The sequence below is a fragment of the Cajanus cajan genome, chromosome 2, assembly GCF_000230855.2.
Source record: "Cajanus cajan strain Asha chromosome 2, NIPB_CcT2T_4, whole genome shotgun sequence".
Classification (NCBI taxonomy): domain Eukaryota; kingdom Viridiplantae; phylum Streptophyta; class Magnoliopsida; order Fabales; family Fabaceae; genus Cajanus; species Cajanus cajan.
This window is the reverse complement of record NC_138518.1, coordinates 11131406-11149514: the sequence shown is the minus strand read 5'-3', so window position 1 is coordinate 11149514 and position 18109 is coordinate 11131406. Positions and strand designations below refer to the sequence as shown.

Sequence of the window (18109 nt, the reverse complement as noted above, 5' to 3'; positions counted from 1 at the left end):
CCAGAGAAACCAATATAGAGGAGTGGTTTGATTTACTTCGGACAAGTGTGTATCAGGTAATAGAGTCCCAAGTATCAACACATGCTAAATTATAAATGGACCTATCTAGGCACATATCTATACAGCTAGAACCAATCTAGCCATTTGACCATGTAAATTTTGCACCTTTAATAGGAATATGAACTAGATAATGAACATTCATCCAATCAAAAAAATCCACGCAAGACATTGAATTAGGAGCATTACCCCCTACTTTTCATGTCCCCCAAGAACAACATTAAAATCCCCTAGAAATAACCAAGATCCCACATATGTATCTTGAAATGCACCCAAGTTAGCCTAAAGTTGATGATGTTGCACATATGAAGTTGCACCATAAATTCTTGCAAAAGAAAAAATAATTCTTGTTATCCATTTTTATTGAAAAAGCAATGGTATATGATGTGGTCAACAAAATAGTAGAATTAATGCTTTTCGAACAAAATCCCCATAAATTAGGAGAGAGTTGTTCTTTAGAATTAATAGGAAATAAATTGAGTCCAATAAAACACTAATAGACACCAAGAAGATCCAAGGTTCAATAATAAACACCAAGTTCAGTTTGTTTGTAAGACACAAGTGCCTCAATACTTGCCTAGTTTCCTCATTAGCTAGGCTTCTAGCATTCCAATAGAATACATTTGTTAATTAGGCTAAATTTCGAGGACCACCCCTAGTTGAAAGGGGTTGAATTTAAACTATCTTTTGCTTTTGACACACCTTCTATTTTTTAGACTTAGATAATACTTCTTTGAAAGCTAGAAGAGTTTGTTCATGAGTACTTGAATCCACTTGATCACTCCAAAGAAGAGATAAAGTAGTAAGGTCCTTATCAACCAAAAATATATCATTCTTATCCTCATCTAAAGGCATATAGGTGCTTGTCGTGTTAACAGAATTGGATACATGAGATGGAGATGAAGCAACCACTAATATAGCCTATTCCATTCCAGCCAAACCTAGTACAAGGCGATGAAAACCTGTGGCCATAACATCATCACCATCCATCCCCCCATTCTTTTCCAATCTAGCCTCCATACTAATAGATATTTCTCCAACATGATTATTGATGGAAGACCTCCTAGCATTGATGGAAGAAGGATGATCAATAAGAGGACTCCTAGACTCCACGGATCTTAGTTCTTCAAAGGCCTAGCCTTGGATGGTGGTGGTGACTGAAAATGGAGGAAGGATAGAAGGTGTTTGATGGAATGCTTGAGAGGTACTCTAGGGTTTGGCTCACTCCAAGGTAAATGAAGGTCACTCCTAGGGTTTTTACTCAAGTTGGAGACAGTTCTTGGCTGAAAATAACCAAGAGAGACTAAGGAAAATATAAAGGCACAAAAGGCTCACTCTATATTAATTTCCAAAGTGATTACATGAAGAAATACCTATGATATATATAGATTAGGGTGTGAGGTGGTGGGCACACATTTAGGGTGACGACTAGGTCATAAAGTGTGTACATTTCAAGCTAAATGTGATGGAAATGTAACACAAATTCATGCCACATGCAACCCTAATGTGACGCCTACTTGGTGGCCAAGGATGGAATCTTTGGCTTGGTTATGCTATAACTAGGTGCATGATAAGACCATGCAATCTAGGTGCCCTCCTCTTGGGCCTAAGCCTTTCCAAGTCTAAAAATAGATCGAATGCTCACCAAAAATATTAATATGTCTAGGCCTATTTCTCACCCTAATAAAATACCCTAGTCCAAAATAAAATCCTATAATCTAAGGCACCCCATAATATAAGGGTAAAATGAGAAATACAAGTAAAAATAGATTTTATGACTAAGGCACCCCAAAATACAAGGGTAAAATAAGAAATACAAGTAAAATAAATCTCATGTCTAAGATACCCAAAATACAAGGGTAAAAATGGGAAGTTAAAGACAATGGCAGAATAGGCATAAAAATAAATTTTATGCTAATAAGATTTAGGAGAATGATTAGTATACTTTAGCCATAAGGAACATGTCTCTAAGGGTATTAGCTCCTCTATCCTCTTCCAATCTTCTAGCCATGGACCTAGTGATGGGTCTCACTTGAAATTCCAAAGATGATCCTCCATCAATTATGTTCATATTTAACTACTTTTTCCTTTTCCTTCAACCCTAAACCTTACTTCATCCCTGACTAACCAAACCTTTAGCATCCACTAACTGAATATGTTCCATTCCAACCAAACATGCCTTAAGGCAATGAGAACCTATGGCTTGACACATAAGATTAACAACATCATCATTAACCAACCCCTTTTTTCTTTTCCAACCTAGCCTTCATATCATCTTGCATCTCTCCAACATGATCATGCACATGTTCAACTACTTTCCCCTTTACCTTTAATCCTACATTCTTATTTTGTCCCTTCCTAATCACATGCTTGCAATTCTACCAGTGAATGGCCCACAAATTGGTTAAACGAGCAAAAAACAAGAATTTGCTCATACACAATATTAACGAAAAACGCATATCCAACTCTTTCTACCAAAATATGTTCTCAAAGGTCCTATTTAAGTCAACATCCACCAAGACTCAAGTACAGTGACCAAAATTTCTGTTGATTATGGCATCATCAAGAGACAAAGGAATGCTAATCCCACAAGCAATGGCGAAAGGAATCCTGGGTCTCCAATATTTCTATGGTAGACCAAAGATTTGAATCTAACAATGAATGACGCACAAAAAATTATATTAAAGTTCGAAGAACAAGAGAAAAGTCTCAACACACCAGGTTTAAGATCCCATGATCCACTAACCAAGACTTTTTGCAAGTCCTCAATCGAAGAAAAAGAAAACTCAAAAAAAGCCTTTTCCAATGGATATAATCCTCCAATGTGCCATAGGTTTCCATAAACTACTTAGACAAGAACAAAAATCTTGGAATTTTGGAGGAGATAAGCCTCTAGGTAGCACCAACCTTCCATGCAATTGATTTTTATAGCTTTCCAAACCTGTGATACTCATCCTTAAGAATGGATACTGCTAGGGCATTGCGTTTCATGCAAGGCATCGACAATTGACTCAAAGGGGCATCACATGCATTATGGAGAGCTTGGATGTAAGGTTTCTTAATCAGAGCATTAGGAATAGATGCATGCATAAGAGAAGAAGCATCATCCACTAAAAAACCTCATGACACCACGACCTTATTATCCATGATTATATGTAAAAACCTATGTAAAACCCTATAATACAGAGACCTTAAATGACGTCATTGCCCATTATAAAAATTTTATGATTAATTATAGAAATAATTTAATTTTTACAATTGTCCCAAATACACTCTTAGTAGTGGGTTTAAGGATGGAAAAAATAAAGAATAGGATAAATTTTTATTTTTGAATACTCTTTTTCTCTCTCTTCTTTTTATCTTCTCTCTCTTCCCTTTCAATCTTCTTTTTCTCATATTTATATATTATGAAAATTATATTCTCTTATCTAAATTATGTATTTGAAATTTTATATAATTGAATTAATCTCCAAATAAAACATTTTAAAAAAATTAAATCAAAGCAATTTAAATTTTAAGCATTTTTAATTCTTTGAAATTTTAAAATTACTCATGGTTAGATACAACTCATTAAATATTATTGGGCTATGCACAGTTAATTAGCTTGTGAATTTCAAAAGAGCGAAATGCATAACGTTGAAAATATTTTATTAAGAGAGTAAAAAGAGTGAATATTTTACTTTCTAAATTATGTATAATACTAACTTTAAAATAATTAAATTGTCTGATACATAGTTGTGGCAATATCACTACAAATAATTTTATAAAATATACATTTAATTGACCTACTTTTTACTTTCTAAATTATGTACAATACTAACTTTAAAATAATTAAATTGTCTTATACATAGTTGTGGCAATATCACTACAAATAATTTTATAAATGTACATTTAATCGACCTACTTTCAAATAGTTCATTCAACTTTGTGTGAATGTTTCGGAGGAAGTGATACCCAATTATCTTAAATTTAATAAATTTTTTATCATTATATTGTTCACAAACTTATATATATATATATATATATATATATATATATATATATATTGAAAATTCGATATACTTTTCTTATGGTTATCGTTCATACTCAAATGAAAGTGAGATTTCATCATTTGCCAATAAAAAGTTAAAAGATTAGTTCTTTATTTAGTTTATTTACTTTTTTTTTATTCAAAATTCAAACCTAGTCATTTTTTGTCATCTTTTTCATTCACTTGTAACTTTGAATATTTGCTAAAAGTGTATAAAGTCATTTTTAAATTTTATAATTTCTTTGCAATTTTTATAATTTTTATGATATAAATATCTTAAATACTAAGCTAAAAAAATAATTATAAAAGTCTTTTAATACATAAGTCATTACATTCTTATTCAGTATTTTAAAATTTTCAAGATTTTTTTTTGACAAAATAGTCTTTTAAAATCTTAATATAAGATACTCCCTTAATATAATTAATAAAATTTAAAAATTAGTTCATGATATCACTAACTAAAAATAAAGATAAATGAATATATTAAATATATTATTATTATTATTATTATTATTTTGTAATACGTGAATGTAATGAGTTTATATGTAAATGGATTTGATAAATATGAGTAAATAGATTATCGTACCACACCCTCCTATGTGGGTTTGAGATGCAAGATGTTAACGTATACGTTTGATATGAGAGATGTCCGAACTCCGAAGAAAATAAACTTTTACTGTAATTTACTAAAACTTAAGTCAAACATTATACAAGTAGAATGGAAAGATGAAGAACTGTTTACGCGATCCTCACCAACCCTAGAGATACATACTGTAATAATAATAAAAAAAACTATTTAAGCCTTAGCCAATATAATATTTTATACTTTATTATAATATGAATAATTACATTTCTAGAATCCATTTAATTTAAGTCTACTTAGATATTCAATATATTTTCCTTGTAACCATCATATTGATATAAAATATTTATGATAAAAAATAATGATTAATTTTTATTAAAAAATTATGAATACACATAAAATAAATATTCTCTTCTCAATATAATATAAAAAATAACTAACTTTTGAATCACTAACTAACTGATCACAGTATTTGCAATTAAGCATTTGACAAAAGAAGAGAGGAAACTTACTTAGGAATGTGCATATATAAATTAAAACAAGTGCTACGCAACTTTTGGTTTTACTTCACTCAATAAAAGAATACTTTATTCTTGTAGTGAGTGGACCAGAAGATCTTGAATTCTTATTTGAAGTCAATTACATATATCCACTTCCTAAACTAAGTGCATATACCTTCATACAAACTCAAAACAGTTTCAAAAGTGGCACCAAAAACAAAAGAAGAAACATACACCAAAAGTTCAATAGATTAAAAATCACCCCACCTTGAAATATTGAACATTAAAGTATATAGAAAAACTAGCTAAGATGGTGATGCAGGCATGAAGAGGCAGAAATATAGATAAGAAGGCGGAAAGGACTAGGTTTGAGGGAAATGAGTCAACAAAGCAAAAACACAGATAACATGACAACATTTAATTACCGGCTTTGTGCTTTTACTAAATGAAATCTTTATCTCATTGTGATTTGTGACATAAGAGATTCCTTTAGAAGAATGATATATAACATAATTCAATATAAGAAAAACTTTTTTTTTTTTTTTGCGCTATAACTGTAAAAGAATATAATAGTTAATTATTATATTTGAATAATTGATTATGTGTTTAAAAATATCTCTCATTTAATATATGACTTTTTAATTGTTCAACTTTTTTTTAAGCATTTATTACAAGAGTAATTTAGGAAGAATATTATAGTAATAATAAAATTTAATGTAATTAATTAATTTTTTAATATATTTAAAATCAATTTTTTTTACTTATAATATAAACAATGAGTATACAAATATAATATATTTATTGTTATTATTAATCTATATAGAAACTTTAAAATGTTGTATTTGTTAGATAGATGAAGTAGTCAAAAAGGTTTAAACTTTTATTGAAATTGGAAGAAGTCTGTACATTTAATACATTACTATATCTTGAATATAATTCTTCTAAAAGACAATATGTGTAGAAAAAAAATAAAAAAGTAATGTCATAATTTTTTTTAATTTATAAAAAATATTAAATAAAGAGAAAATATATTTAATATTTTAGAAATATAAAACACATTTATTGCTTATCATTAAAAAGTGGGAAATTTAATACTCCCTCTATTTTATTTTAAAAATAAAAAAATTGATTTAACATGTATTAAGAAAATTAATTAATTATATTGAATTTTACTTATTTCTTAAATTTTTTCTATTTTTTTATTATAAATGTCTAAAAAAAAGTGATGTGAAGAAATGATCATGCATTAAAAAGAATCTAAAAAATATAAAGTAAAAGTAGTTAAAATTTATTTATATTTAAAATAAAAATATTTTTTATAAAAGAAAACAGAGGGAGTAAGATGCTCATAGAAGAGGAATTTTTGTATCTCTATATATTTATTTTAAAAAATAGAGATAATATTAATAATATGTATGATTTTATAATTAAAAAATAAGTAATTCGAGATAATTAGAAAACAAAATAATTAAAGGAAATATTTTCATTAAAAAATATTATTTTTTATTATATGTATAGATTATAAAAGAATTTATAAGAATTATTAAGTACTACCTTCATTATAATATATATATATATATATATATATATATAGGGAGCATATCAAGTGAGAGAGAATTTATTATGAGAGATGAGAGGGGTTAAAATATAACCCTTAATTTCCTCTCACTTGATTAAACCCTAAATTTTCACTTGATTAATCTAAAGGTTATATTTTAACCCTCTCATCTCTCATAATAAATTTTCTCTCACTTGATATGCTCCATATATATATATATATATAGAGGTTATAATAATACTGATGTAACTTTTACTAAATATTAAACTAGTCAATAATTTTATATTAAATGTGAATTTTGTAAATCTAACCGTTAAATTGAAAGTTCTTTACTCTTAGATTATATATACAAAAATTTATATTAATTCAAGATGATTTGATACTTCATTTTTATAAAACAAAATTGATGTAATATATCCCAGTTAGTTTTTTAGATTAAAGGAAGAACCAATGAGATTTGCCATGCAGATTTTGGTGGAAGGCCACGTGAAATTTTTGATGCTCCAGCTTAACAACGTACAATTCGGTGGTACCCTCCGCCAAGGGATTCGTGCACACTCAACTGTGATGGAGTTGTTAGCAACGGTATTGCTTCATGTAATGGAGTTGCAAGGGATCACAATGGAAATTTTATCATGGCTTTTTCGTGCAACTTGGGGAACTGTTCGGTGGTTCAAGCGGAGCGTTGGGCTATCTTTTATGGGATCAAATTGCTGCGAGAAAGAAGTTGGGATGGAGCCATCTGGGTCGAGATCGATTCTGCCTTGGTAGTAAAGTTTTTAAATGAAGGATGTATTCGTACCCACGATAGTTACTCTTTAGTAAACAAAATAGTCCATATTGTGGGTAATGACCATGAGGTGTCTTGTTCCCATGTATTTCGAGAAGCAAATAAAGTTGTGGATCTCTTAGCCAAACATGGTCGTAGTTTGCAGGATAGAATTGTTATCTTCTCGGATCCTCATTCTTGGATCCATTTTGCTTTGCTTGCTAATTTGTTAGCTATTACATTTTGTAGAGGTTTTTAGTTTGGGTTTCTAATCCCGTTCATGTACAAAAAAAAATTGATGTAATATATACATTTCAAAATATACTAAAATATGAACACTTTGATTACGATCAAGTTGTTCAATTTTAAAAAAATTTGATATAAACATATAAAGTGATATGAACTTTCAATCTAACAGTTGGATTTACAAAATTCACATTATTTAATATAAAATTATTTAGCAGTATAATATTTAGAAAAAATTACATCGGTTATTATAATACTCTTCATATATATATATATATATACACACACACACACTAATATATTAAGAGAATATCTCTTTGAGTAACCACATGAGAATATCCATCTTAATAACCACCTTAGTTTTAAAAAAATTATAAAAAATAATATTATTTTTTACCAAATTTAAAACTTTAAAATTAATGAATTAGTCACAACACCATTTAAATTATTATATTTTTATTACTTAATTTTTATTTTTATTTTTCAATCCACTAGTATCTATACTAATATATAAAGGGAATACTTGGATGTATAACTACCTTTGGTCTCCACTTTTTAATAGACCATTATATCCCTCAAACTTAAAAAAAAATCTTATATATCCTTTATAAATAATACACACAATCTTTTTAATATTCTATGTATGTATAATTTTAGAAGCACGAAATGTCTCGACCCCTTTAATATAAATGAGTGCATTTAGAAATTTGAAGAGATTTACAACTACATTACTCCCTTCAAGAAAAAAAAAACAATGCAAAAAAGAAAAGGACAAAAAAAACAAACATACCCAATTGAATTAGCCAATTATTCTCAACCCCGTACCCATTTCCCCAAGATTTTAAAACCTTAAAACCCACTCTCACTTCAACTATACTAATATATAAAGGGAATACTTGGATGTATAACTACCTTTGGTCTCCACTTTTTAATAGACCATTATATCCCTCAAACTTAAAAGAAATCTTATATATCCTTTATAAATAATACACACAATCTTTTTTAATATTCTATGTATGTATAATTTTAGAAACACGAAATGTCTCGACTCCTTTAATATAAATGAGTGCATTTAGAAATTTGAAGGGATTTACAACTACATTACTCCCTTCAAGAAAAAAAAAACAATGCAAAAAAGAAAAGGACAAAAAAAAAACACAAACATACCCAATTGAATTAGCCAATTATTCTCAACCCCGTACCCATTTCCCCAAGATTTTAAAACCTTAAAACCCACTCTCACTTCAATTCAATCACACTTTAACGCCTCACCCACTCCATACCTCTTTTTATTTCCAATCCACTCTGTTCCAACCAAAAACAGAGACCTTTTCTTCACAAACAGTTACTTTCCTCAACTGGGTCGCTGTTTCTTCCACTCATGTCATTGACTTTGGACCCCGAAGTCAGCCACAATCCCCAGTAACCAAAAGAGGGTCAATTTCAGAATCATGGTTCGTACCTCACACACCCCAAGAAAAAAAAATCTGATTTTTGCATCATGGAGGCGTTCTTCTGCTGATTAGGTATGTGGGTTTTTTCTTGGAAGATCGGTGATGGGTTCTGATCAAGTTTTTATCTATTTGGGTTTGTTTTGAGGAGAGTTTTTGTTGCTGATGCTTGGTTTTTGTTTTCATTGATTGAAAAATGAAAAGGGTGGTGGGAAGTGGGAAGTGTGCATCCTTTTGATATGTTCATGTTTGATAAATAGTGCAAAATGAATGAACAATTAATTGATGTCGATGAGTTCGTGAATACACCCTATCTCCCAAACCATGCTGCATTTGTATCTGAATCATAAAATGGAAAGATAGGGTTACATCTTTTTGGATTTACCTTACAGCTATCAATGGTAAAAGGTTTTCCTTTTCTTTTCCTTTCAAAAGCTCTTTTAGGAAGTTGTAAAAGGAAACGACGATTATGTCTTCAAAATGAAGTAATTGAAACATACATATATAGTCATTGTTGTCAGAATTAAGGTGTCCCAGTTACATTCTTTAAAGAGAGCATTAGATGTTTCAATATTGATATGTGGTATGAATATTTTGCTGAGAAAATAATATATTATCTCCTTTATTGTGTTAATAAAGGAACAAAATACCAAAAATCGAAACTCTTACTATCTTGAAGTTCAATTGATGTCAGTCAGATCTGGACAAAGTATTGAATTAACATAAAATTGTGCCAAATTTGTGACAGTGGGCCTCTGCACTACAGGTCTTCTGCAAGATGATTTCATTGTTTGAGTATCAAGAGAGATCAAAGAATGGTTCGTCAAGCTGATTTAGTTATCTTTGGTGTTTCTGTTGGTTTGGCCGTTGGAATTCTGATATCTTGCCTCATATTTTTCGGCATAAGGTGGTACAAGAAAAGTGCTCATCTTAGACAATCTACAAATGAGTCTAGTGTAACAACTCTTCCTATACGAACAAATGGATTGGGAACAAGTACCGACTTTAGTGCGTCACTCGATGGTTCCATAGCCATGTCAAGGTCAGAAAATCTTAAGAAAAATTCCCAGTTTGCTTGGTGGAATCATCAAAACAAAGATCAGTTTGCTTCAGCATCAGGCATCCTAAAGTATTCGTACAAGTATGTATATTTCTCTCTTCAGCATGAGATTTACTCTATCTTTTTTCCTAATTGTTCTGGTTAACTACTATTAAGTTTCAAGCATTAAGCATATAACTATTGACAACAAAATCCGTTGATTATTTGATTTGTGAAATTTTTTAACTTTATTAATTTTTTATAGGTAAGTTTCTTTAAAATATCAGATGAATTGCCTTGCAAAATTTTATTTGCGTTGTACCTTAATTCAGAGGAGTGAGAGGACATTAACTAAAGGGACCTTAGAAAAGGAAAAATTTGGGAAATGGAGATGTGGAGTAATTATATATAAAAATAACTAAAGGGACATTAACGTTTTAATGGTATGAATCTAAATCTTTACATGGTACAGAGAAATTCAAAAGGCCACACAAAATTTCACGAATACCTTGGGACAAGGATCATTTGGCACAGTTTATAAAGCAACAATGCCTGCAGGGGAGGTTGTAGCAGTGAAGGTGCTCGCACCCAATTCCAAACAAGGGGAGAAAGAATTCCAAACAGAGGTACAGGAAAATAACTATTTTGATACTTGGTTTGTGCGATTCAGAAATTTTTATATTGTTGTAATCTTTGTAGATTGTATAGTACTGGAAAAGGGTTCTATAATTATCTTACATATTTTTACATGAACCTTTTTTTTCCCTATATTTAATCAAGTGACTCATAAACGCAAAGTTTTAAAGGTATTAAACCATTGCAAAGTTTGTAGATGATTTTATGCTTGTTTGTTTGATTTGAATTGTGATAAATTTATAGAAACAAAGCAGGTGATGATTCTTCAATTATCTTATATATCAAAGAGTTTATTGTTCATCTTTTAACTCAGAAGTTCAGAAGTTTAATGTATATCCATAAAATGAAGGGCCTGTTTGATCCTATTCTTGAAAAAGTTTTCTGTTTTTATAAACAAAAAAGAAAAACGAAAAAACATGTTTATTAATTTTTGAAAGCTGTCTTTAAAACTAATATATGGTTTTCAGCTTTTATAATAATAATAATAAGGAAACAGAACATCTCTAAGCTGTTTTGGTTTTCTACTTTCAGTTTTTGGTTATGTATGTTCTTCCTTGATCTGTTTTGTTTTCTCCCCCATTTACTCTCTAAAAAATTGTTTTATAAGATAAATTTTAAAAAACTAAAAAAGAAAAACACAATCAAACACACCTAAAAATCAAAATAGGCCCAGAGTGTACCTGTTACATCAAACTATTTTGGAACATTAACATATGAATGGCCTAGAAATCTTGAATTATAAGTTTGTACTATTTTGCCTTTTGTAATATGGTTATCATCATAGGGAATAAAATCCTGCAGAGGCAATGATTTCCTTTATTTTGAAAGACTGAATATATCATGATTTAAAATGGGTAGGGACTACTGAGTCTCTTACTTCCACTAGGTTATATGCAATTGATGACATTAGTTCTAATTTGAGCAACTCAGAGAGCTAAGCTGCTAACATAAACATCAGCCACCATTAAGGTTTGTTGAATATTTCATATTTTACATGTTGCTTCAGGTATTTCTTCTAGGAAGACTGCATCACCGGAATCTTGTGAATTTGGTTGGATATTGTGTAGATAAAGGACAACGTGTACTTGTTTATCAGTACATGAGTAATGGAAGTTTGGCAAATCTTTTGTATGGTAAGAGGAAGATCTTTCCTGTTCATCTAAATTTTTTCTTTTTTTAAACATGACAGCTGTTTGTCGAATGTTGCATAATTATGTGTCTATTATCAAATAGACAGCCATATCTTTCTTTCTTTGCAAGTTTTTAGTTGTCACATGTCAAACTGAGTTGTCTCAATTGAGAATAGTTTGTAAATTTTTCTAGGTGAAGAAAAGAAATTGAGTTGGGATGAAAGGCTGCAAATTGCTCTTGATATTTCCCACGGAATAGAATACCTTCATGAAGGAGTATGTATGTTCACTGATGTATTTTCTCTTATTCTATGTGAAATGTGTTGGTTAATATGAATATGCATGGAACAGGCAATCCCACCTGTCATACATCGCGATTTAAAGTCTGCCAACATATTGCTAGACCACTCAATGAGAGCTAAGGTAATATTGTTGGTAAAAGCTCTTTTTCATAGTCAAATTTTCATTTTCCTGAATTTGCATAAGATACATTTTTGATATTAATTTTGAGTAAGATATTAAATCCATCTGATTCACTGGTTATGTTGTGATTATTGTCCAAAAGAAATTTGTGGGTGAAAACATCAGAGAAGAGAAAAATCATAATGCAATTGAGACTATTGAGTGAGGTATGGTAATAATACAATAAACTAATTTTAGCTTAACCTGAAAGGATAAGACTTGTCATCTAAACCCTATATTACACATAAACATGGTACAAAGTTTGATTGTAGTATCATAACAGACTAAAAAAATTAAGGGTTAATGTTCTTGTAGAAAATGACATCTTTATTGGGATTAACGTATTAAATGTACTTGCTTGATCACACATTATTATCCATTATAAAATAATAAAAGAATTAAATTGATTTTTTTTTTTTTAAGTTTTAGAAAGAAGCTAGATATTAAGTTTTGATTCATGTTTGACTTTTAAATCAATTGACATACATATGACAAGTCTTACAAAATTAGTAGAAAATAAATGCAAGTATTTGTATAACTCAAAAGTCAAAACAAATGTAGAAAAAGAGCTACAATCTTCAAAATGGCATAAACTGCAGATGATTTTGTTGCATCATCAAGCACCATAGCTTTCCTGATAATAGTAAAAAAGACATTGATGTATAAGGTAATTGTTGATAAGGTGGGAGTTGTTAAATAGAAAGCTAAGAAGATACTTAACCATAGAGTAAAGATGTGTAAAATTTTCTTACATGGCTAAATGATAGAAAATCAAGAAGATTAGACGGCATCTCAACTTTTTTACATTATCATAAATAATGTAGATAGATATAGTTGACATTTATGGCACTGATAATCTTCTATTCAAATATAAATTATCTTCAAAATTTTACTCTGCAGGTTGCTGATTTTGGGCTCTCAAAGGAAGAGATCTTTGATGGCCGAAATTCTGGTCTTAAAGGTACATATGGTTACATGGATCCAGCATACATTTCCACAAGCAAGTTAACAACAAAGAGTGACATATACAGTTTCGGTGTCATAGTTTTTGAGCTCATCACTGCCATCCACCCACATCAAAATTTGATGGAATATATTAACCTTGTAAGTTACTTTTCTTGGGACGAAATCTTCGTAGACTTCACATTAATTTCTGTCTGATTTGCTTATTTATCTTTTACTGCTTGCAAGGCTGCAATGGATCATGATGGTATAGATGAGATACTTGACAAGCACCTTGCGGGAAAATGCAACCTTGAAGAAGTGAGGCAGCTTGCTAAAATTGGACACAAATGCTTGCACAAATCACCTAGGAAACGCCCCTCTATAGGTGAAGTTTCACAGTTCATATCAAGAATAAAGCAAAGGCGACAGCGCCACTTAACAGAAGATAACTTGTCATTTGCAAGCAATAACTTTTCTCGAGCTGTTAGTCGATTAGAAGATCGACAGGTTGAACTAAGTAGGATGTCCACCATTAACCTTGCAGAAACTGTATGAACATAATTACTTGTATATGCATGGAGTGAGTTTAAAATGAAATCTCTTTAGACCAAGCTAATCTAATGAAACAACTACTGCTCCAAAATATTGAAAACAATGTCCCAATGTTGGCATTTTTAACTCATGGAGTTAAGGGCAATTTGGTGGAAGAGATGAACTTGGTGGTTGATACCTGCATGTTTCTTTGAAACAATTCAAATGAACTCGCATAGCACACCAATTGGACAAAATCATTGTGATACCATCTATCCTCAAGAAAGATACCAATTAAAGATACAAATAACTCCTAAATTATCATTTCATACTCATTAAGTCAAAAGTAACTCAATTCAATAGAAAAATAATAATAACAAATAATGGTAAACCATTCACAACTTAAATGTAATTAGTTAAAATCAAGAGAAGATAACCTAGTTCCTAAACTACTCTCAAGCCTTGGTGTTACATTGAAATCAAAGTTTCTACACGCATCTAGATATTTTCCTACTCCTCTAGAAATTGAGGATTCTCGTCTGGAAAACATACAAAAACATACTAACAAACAAATAGGGAGTGAGAACAATCTCACTTTATAGGGAATGGACCACAACTCTCGGTATCTTATCCCTTCACGATAACAATTATAATAACAATAATTAATTCATTAATTTCAATTGTAAACACCATCAATTCCATTCACAAACACATACACAGTAATGCAATGTGGTGTGCACCTACATCTAAATGCATGGGGTACTTGACCATCATCATCAAGAATATACAGTTGGTATTTAAGTTCCGATTAACCTTGGGCTACCAATACATAAGTTTTCCCATCAAAACCATAAAAATAGGTTCCCACCATAATCAGAGAATCATGCAAGTATAATGCATGTCACAACCATGCAAATGCTTCTATATTAATACATCATGATCATCATATAATTCATTGTTCACCAACATCCATATTCATCCACATCAAATGTCATGCATCAAGATAAAAATCATCATTCATTAGGTATATATACATACATACATGCATTGGGCTTGGAAACCTACATCCGACTCTAAATTAAGACAAAGGACACTCCAGTTATTTCACGCTCAGCTTCACCAAGCCACATTTGGCTTCAAGATGAGACAAAGAACACCTAGATATTTTCAGGCTCAACTTCACAAAGCGACACCTGACTTTAAGTCAAGAAAAAGAGCACCAGACCTTTTCACGCCCGGCTTCACAAAGCCATGTCCGAATTTTAGTCGAGATAGAGAGCACCCTAAACATCTTGCGCCCAGTGTGGACTTTTCCTTGCCTGATGCCAACATGTCTGGGTAGTACCTTCACACGCATCAAGGCACGCCCGGCTCTGAGCACTTGAGTTAGTTGCCGTGTGCGATCCATCACCCAAACACACCATCATTGGAACAATAATCTCAAACAAACATCATGATAAACGATGATGCAAAATTTCAAACATCCAGGACTTGTTTTAGTCTAGAAAATTCACCATTCAAGGTGAATTCATCTAATTATACGTCTACGACTCTTACCCCTAAAATTATCAATTCTTTTCCCTTAGGGTTCTAATTCCTTTACATAGAGCACTCAATTAATTACTTCAAAAGCATCAGATCATCAAATAAAATTCATATTAGGAATCTACACGACAAACAACATTAAACACACAAGAATTCATCAAACAAAACATTTATGGGATTTGGGGCCAATCCCTCTACCCTTCATGCATAAACTCAATTCTAAGAGATGAGTGTTCTCACCCTCCCTTACATAGAGTGATGCAACATATTATATCTAAGCCTGCACCACCTCTCCGATGATCCCTTCTCTTTGCTCCCTAGATGCATTCTCTTTAGAGCAAGAAAGTGTTAGACAATGTGAAGATGTAAAAAGTGAGCCCTTCTTCGTCCTTCTTCTAATGAATAACTACCTATTTCTTTAAAATTTCTTTATTATTAATTATTTATAATTCTCCTTTTAATGATTAAATCTATTAAAATAAAAACTTTAATCATAAAATACAATAAAACCATCATTATCTTCCTAATTAATTATTATTAATTATAAAATAATGTTAGAGTGTTACAACTCTCCCCTTTCAAAGAATTTCATCCCCGAAATTATCTGTAGTGAACAATATCAGGTATGCCTCTCGCATCTTGCTTTCAAGTTCTCAAGTCCCACTCTCCTCAGTGTTACTTTCCTAAACCACCTTCACCAAAGGAACATCCTTCCCTCTCAATTCTTTCACCCTACTATCCTCAATCCTCAAAGGGACTGTCTCATAGGTAAATTTCTCCTTCAACTGAATATCATCCAACTCAAGGACATGGGACGAATCTGGACATATTTTCGAAATTGAGACACATGGAAGACATTATGCAAATTGGATAGTTTTGAAGTTTAGCGGAAAACTGTTAAGTCTCAATTTTACCTCTTTTTGGATGAGACTTATTAGACAAATTCCACTCATCCTATGAACCATTGCAATATAATTGTTCTCTTTTTGGTTCATTTTGTGTGCAGATATAACTAACCCATATTTACCTCAATACCTTAATATACCTCATTTTTTGTGTAGGTATTGAGCTAGAGAATTGAGGATTGAAGACTCTTAGGATTGGAAATATAAGAAGCTGAGGAGCAGAGCAGGGTGGCTGCGCCGGGCGCAAGATGATCTGCGCCGGGCTTGAGCGAAACAGAGCATCTCACATCTGGAAGCAATTGAGCCGGGCGTAATTCAGAATTGCGCCGGGCGTGACGCTTGGCAGAGACTGAAGAAGAAGAACATGCGCCGGGCGCGGAGACTTACGCGCCGGGCGCGAAACCCTAATCTGACCTCCCAGGCTCGTATTTTAGGAGAACTTCGAGGGTTTTTCCCTCATTCTCACATGGGGCGACTCTAGGAGCTGCGGAAGGGATTCCCAGGGCTTGGGATCGTCCGTGTGCGGATCTTTCCTTCGGTTCTTCATCCTCCTTTCATCTCTATTTTGTATTTGCCCTCTTTGTTGAGTGGTTTCACCCATTTTTGTGGGGTTAGATGTAACCAACGAATTCTATTGTAATCCTTACGGTTTTTATGATATATATACATGTTGTTTCATTCATTGTTGTTTATGTTTCTATTCTTAATGCTTGCTTTGGATTTAATCTCATTGCATGATATAGGTTCCATTGGGTATTGGAAAATAACCCTTGAAACTAGCTCTGAAACAAATGCCTAGTGGGAAATGTATCTAGGAATGGAGCTTAGCCCATTAGTAGTCTTAAACCCTAGCCCGTAATGCGGGTGTAGATACTGGGTACTCAAGGGATTGATATTCAGTATCCGCATCTAGGCTCTTGCTCTAAGGGATTAGGTTTGAGTAAACTCATGGGTTGACTAAGCAATGAATTCAACAAGAGATTAAGGATACATTAGTGTTACGTTTGGTGAAATCTGACCCCCACAACCTCACAATACCACAATACCATTCCTTACCTTTTCCACTCACAAAACAATATTTATTTACAGCTTTCATTCCAATAGTCACAACTTTGCATTCACTGCACAAACTATGAAATTGGAATTATTCTTTAGTCACGAATAGTCAATAAATGCTTATATTACCTTCTAATCCCTGTGGATACGATATTTTTTACTACTTGAACGGCCGGTATACTTGCCGTGTTTGAGACCGTTGATAGAATTAAACTGATTTACAATTATAACAAAAGTACTTCAACGGAAATCTCAACAAGTTTTTGGCGCCGTTGCCGGGGATTAGAATGGCGATTTAGTATTTATAGCTATTTGTGATTTAATCCTTTTTCTTTGTTTTTGTTATTCTTTGTTGAGCAATGAAGTGTTGGAACTAACTTGTGTACTCTAGTCTTCAGCTTTCTCTTGTGTGCAAGGTACTATTATGAGCTGAATTGACCAATCCCTCTGAGCATTGTTGAGCAATCATGAGGTTGACCACGGGGCAAAAAGGAACAAGAGCAACAAGAGGAGAAGGAGAATCAGAGCATTTCAAGTTGGTCACTGTCAGGCTCGGGACAGTAAACAAGCGCTTCCTGGGAGGCAACCCAGAGATCTGACTTTATTTACGTGTTTATCGTTTCGTTCGTGTTTTAGATTTCAGTGCCAATGTTTGTCATGCATAGT

General features: G+C 31.8%; 1 protein-coding gene across 4 annotated transcripts; it reads left to right on the top strand.

Moving 5' to 3' along the window:
• The first annotated feature begins 8983 nt into the window (after positions 1 to 8983).
• Positions 8984 to 14084, top strand: LOC109814926 (calcium/calmodulin-regulated receptor-like kinase 2). 4 transcript variants are annotated; one of them, XM_020379465.3, is made up of 9 exons: positions 8985 to 9269; positions 9961 to 10012; positions 10102 to 10335; positions 10706 to 10859; positions 11876 to 12002; positions 12193 to 12275; positions 12351 to 12422; positions 13362 to 13565; positions 13653 to 14084. In XM_020379465.3, the coding sequence occupies exons 3-9, from the start codon at positions 10229 to 10231 to the stop codon at positions 13959 to 13961; spliced, it is 1056 nt and encodes a 351-aa protein (XP_020235054.2). In that variant the 5' UTR covers positions 8985 to 9269; positions 9961 to 10012; positions 10102 to 10228; the 3' UTR covers positions 13962 to 14084. The 4 variants fall into 4 exon arrangements, with proteins under 4 accessions (XP_020235052.2, XP_020235051.2, XP_020235054.2 ...); XM_020379464.3 differs by having other exon boundaries at positions 9943 to 10012; XM_020379463.3 differs by having other exon boundaries at positions 8984 to 9269; positions 9961 to 10335.
• The last annotated feature ends 4025 nt before the right edge of the window (positions 14085 to 18109 follow it).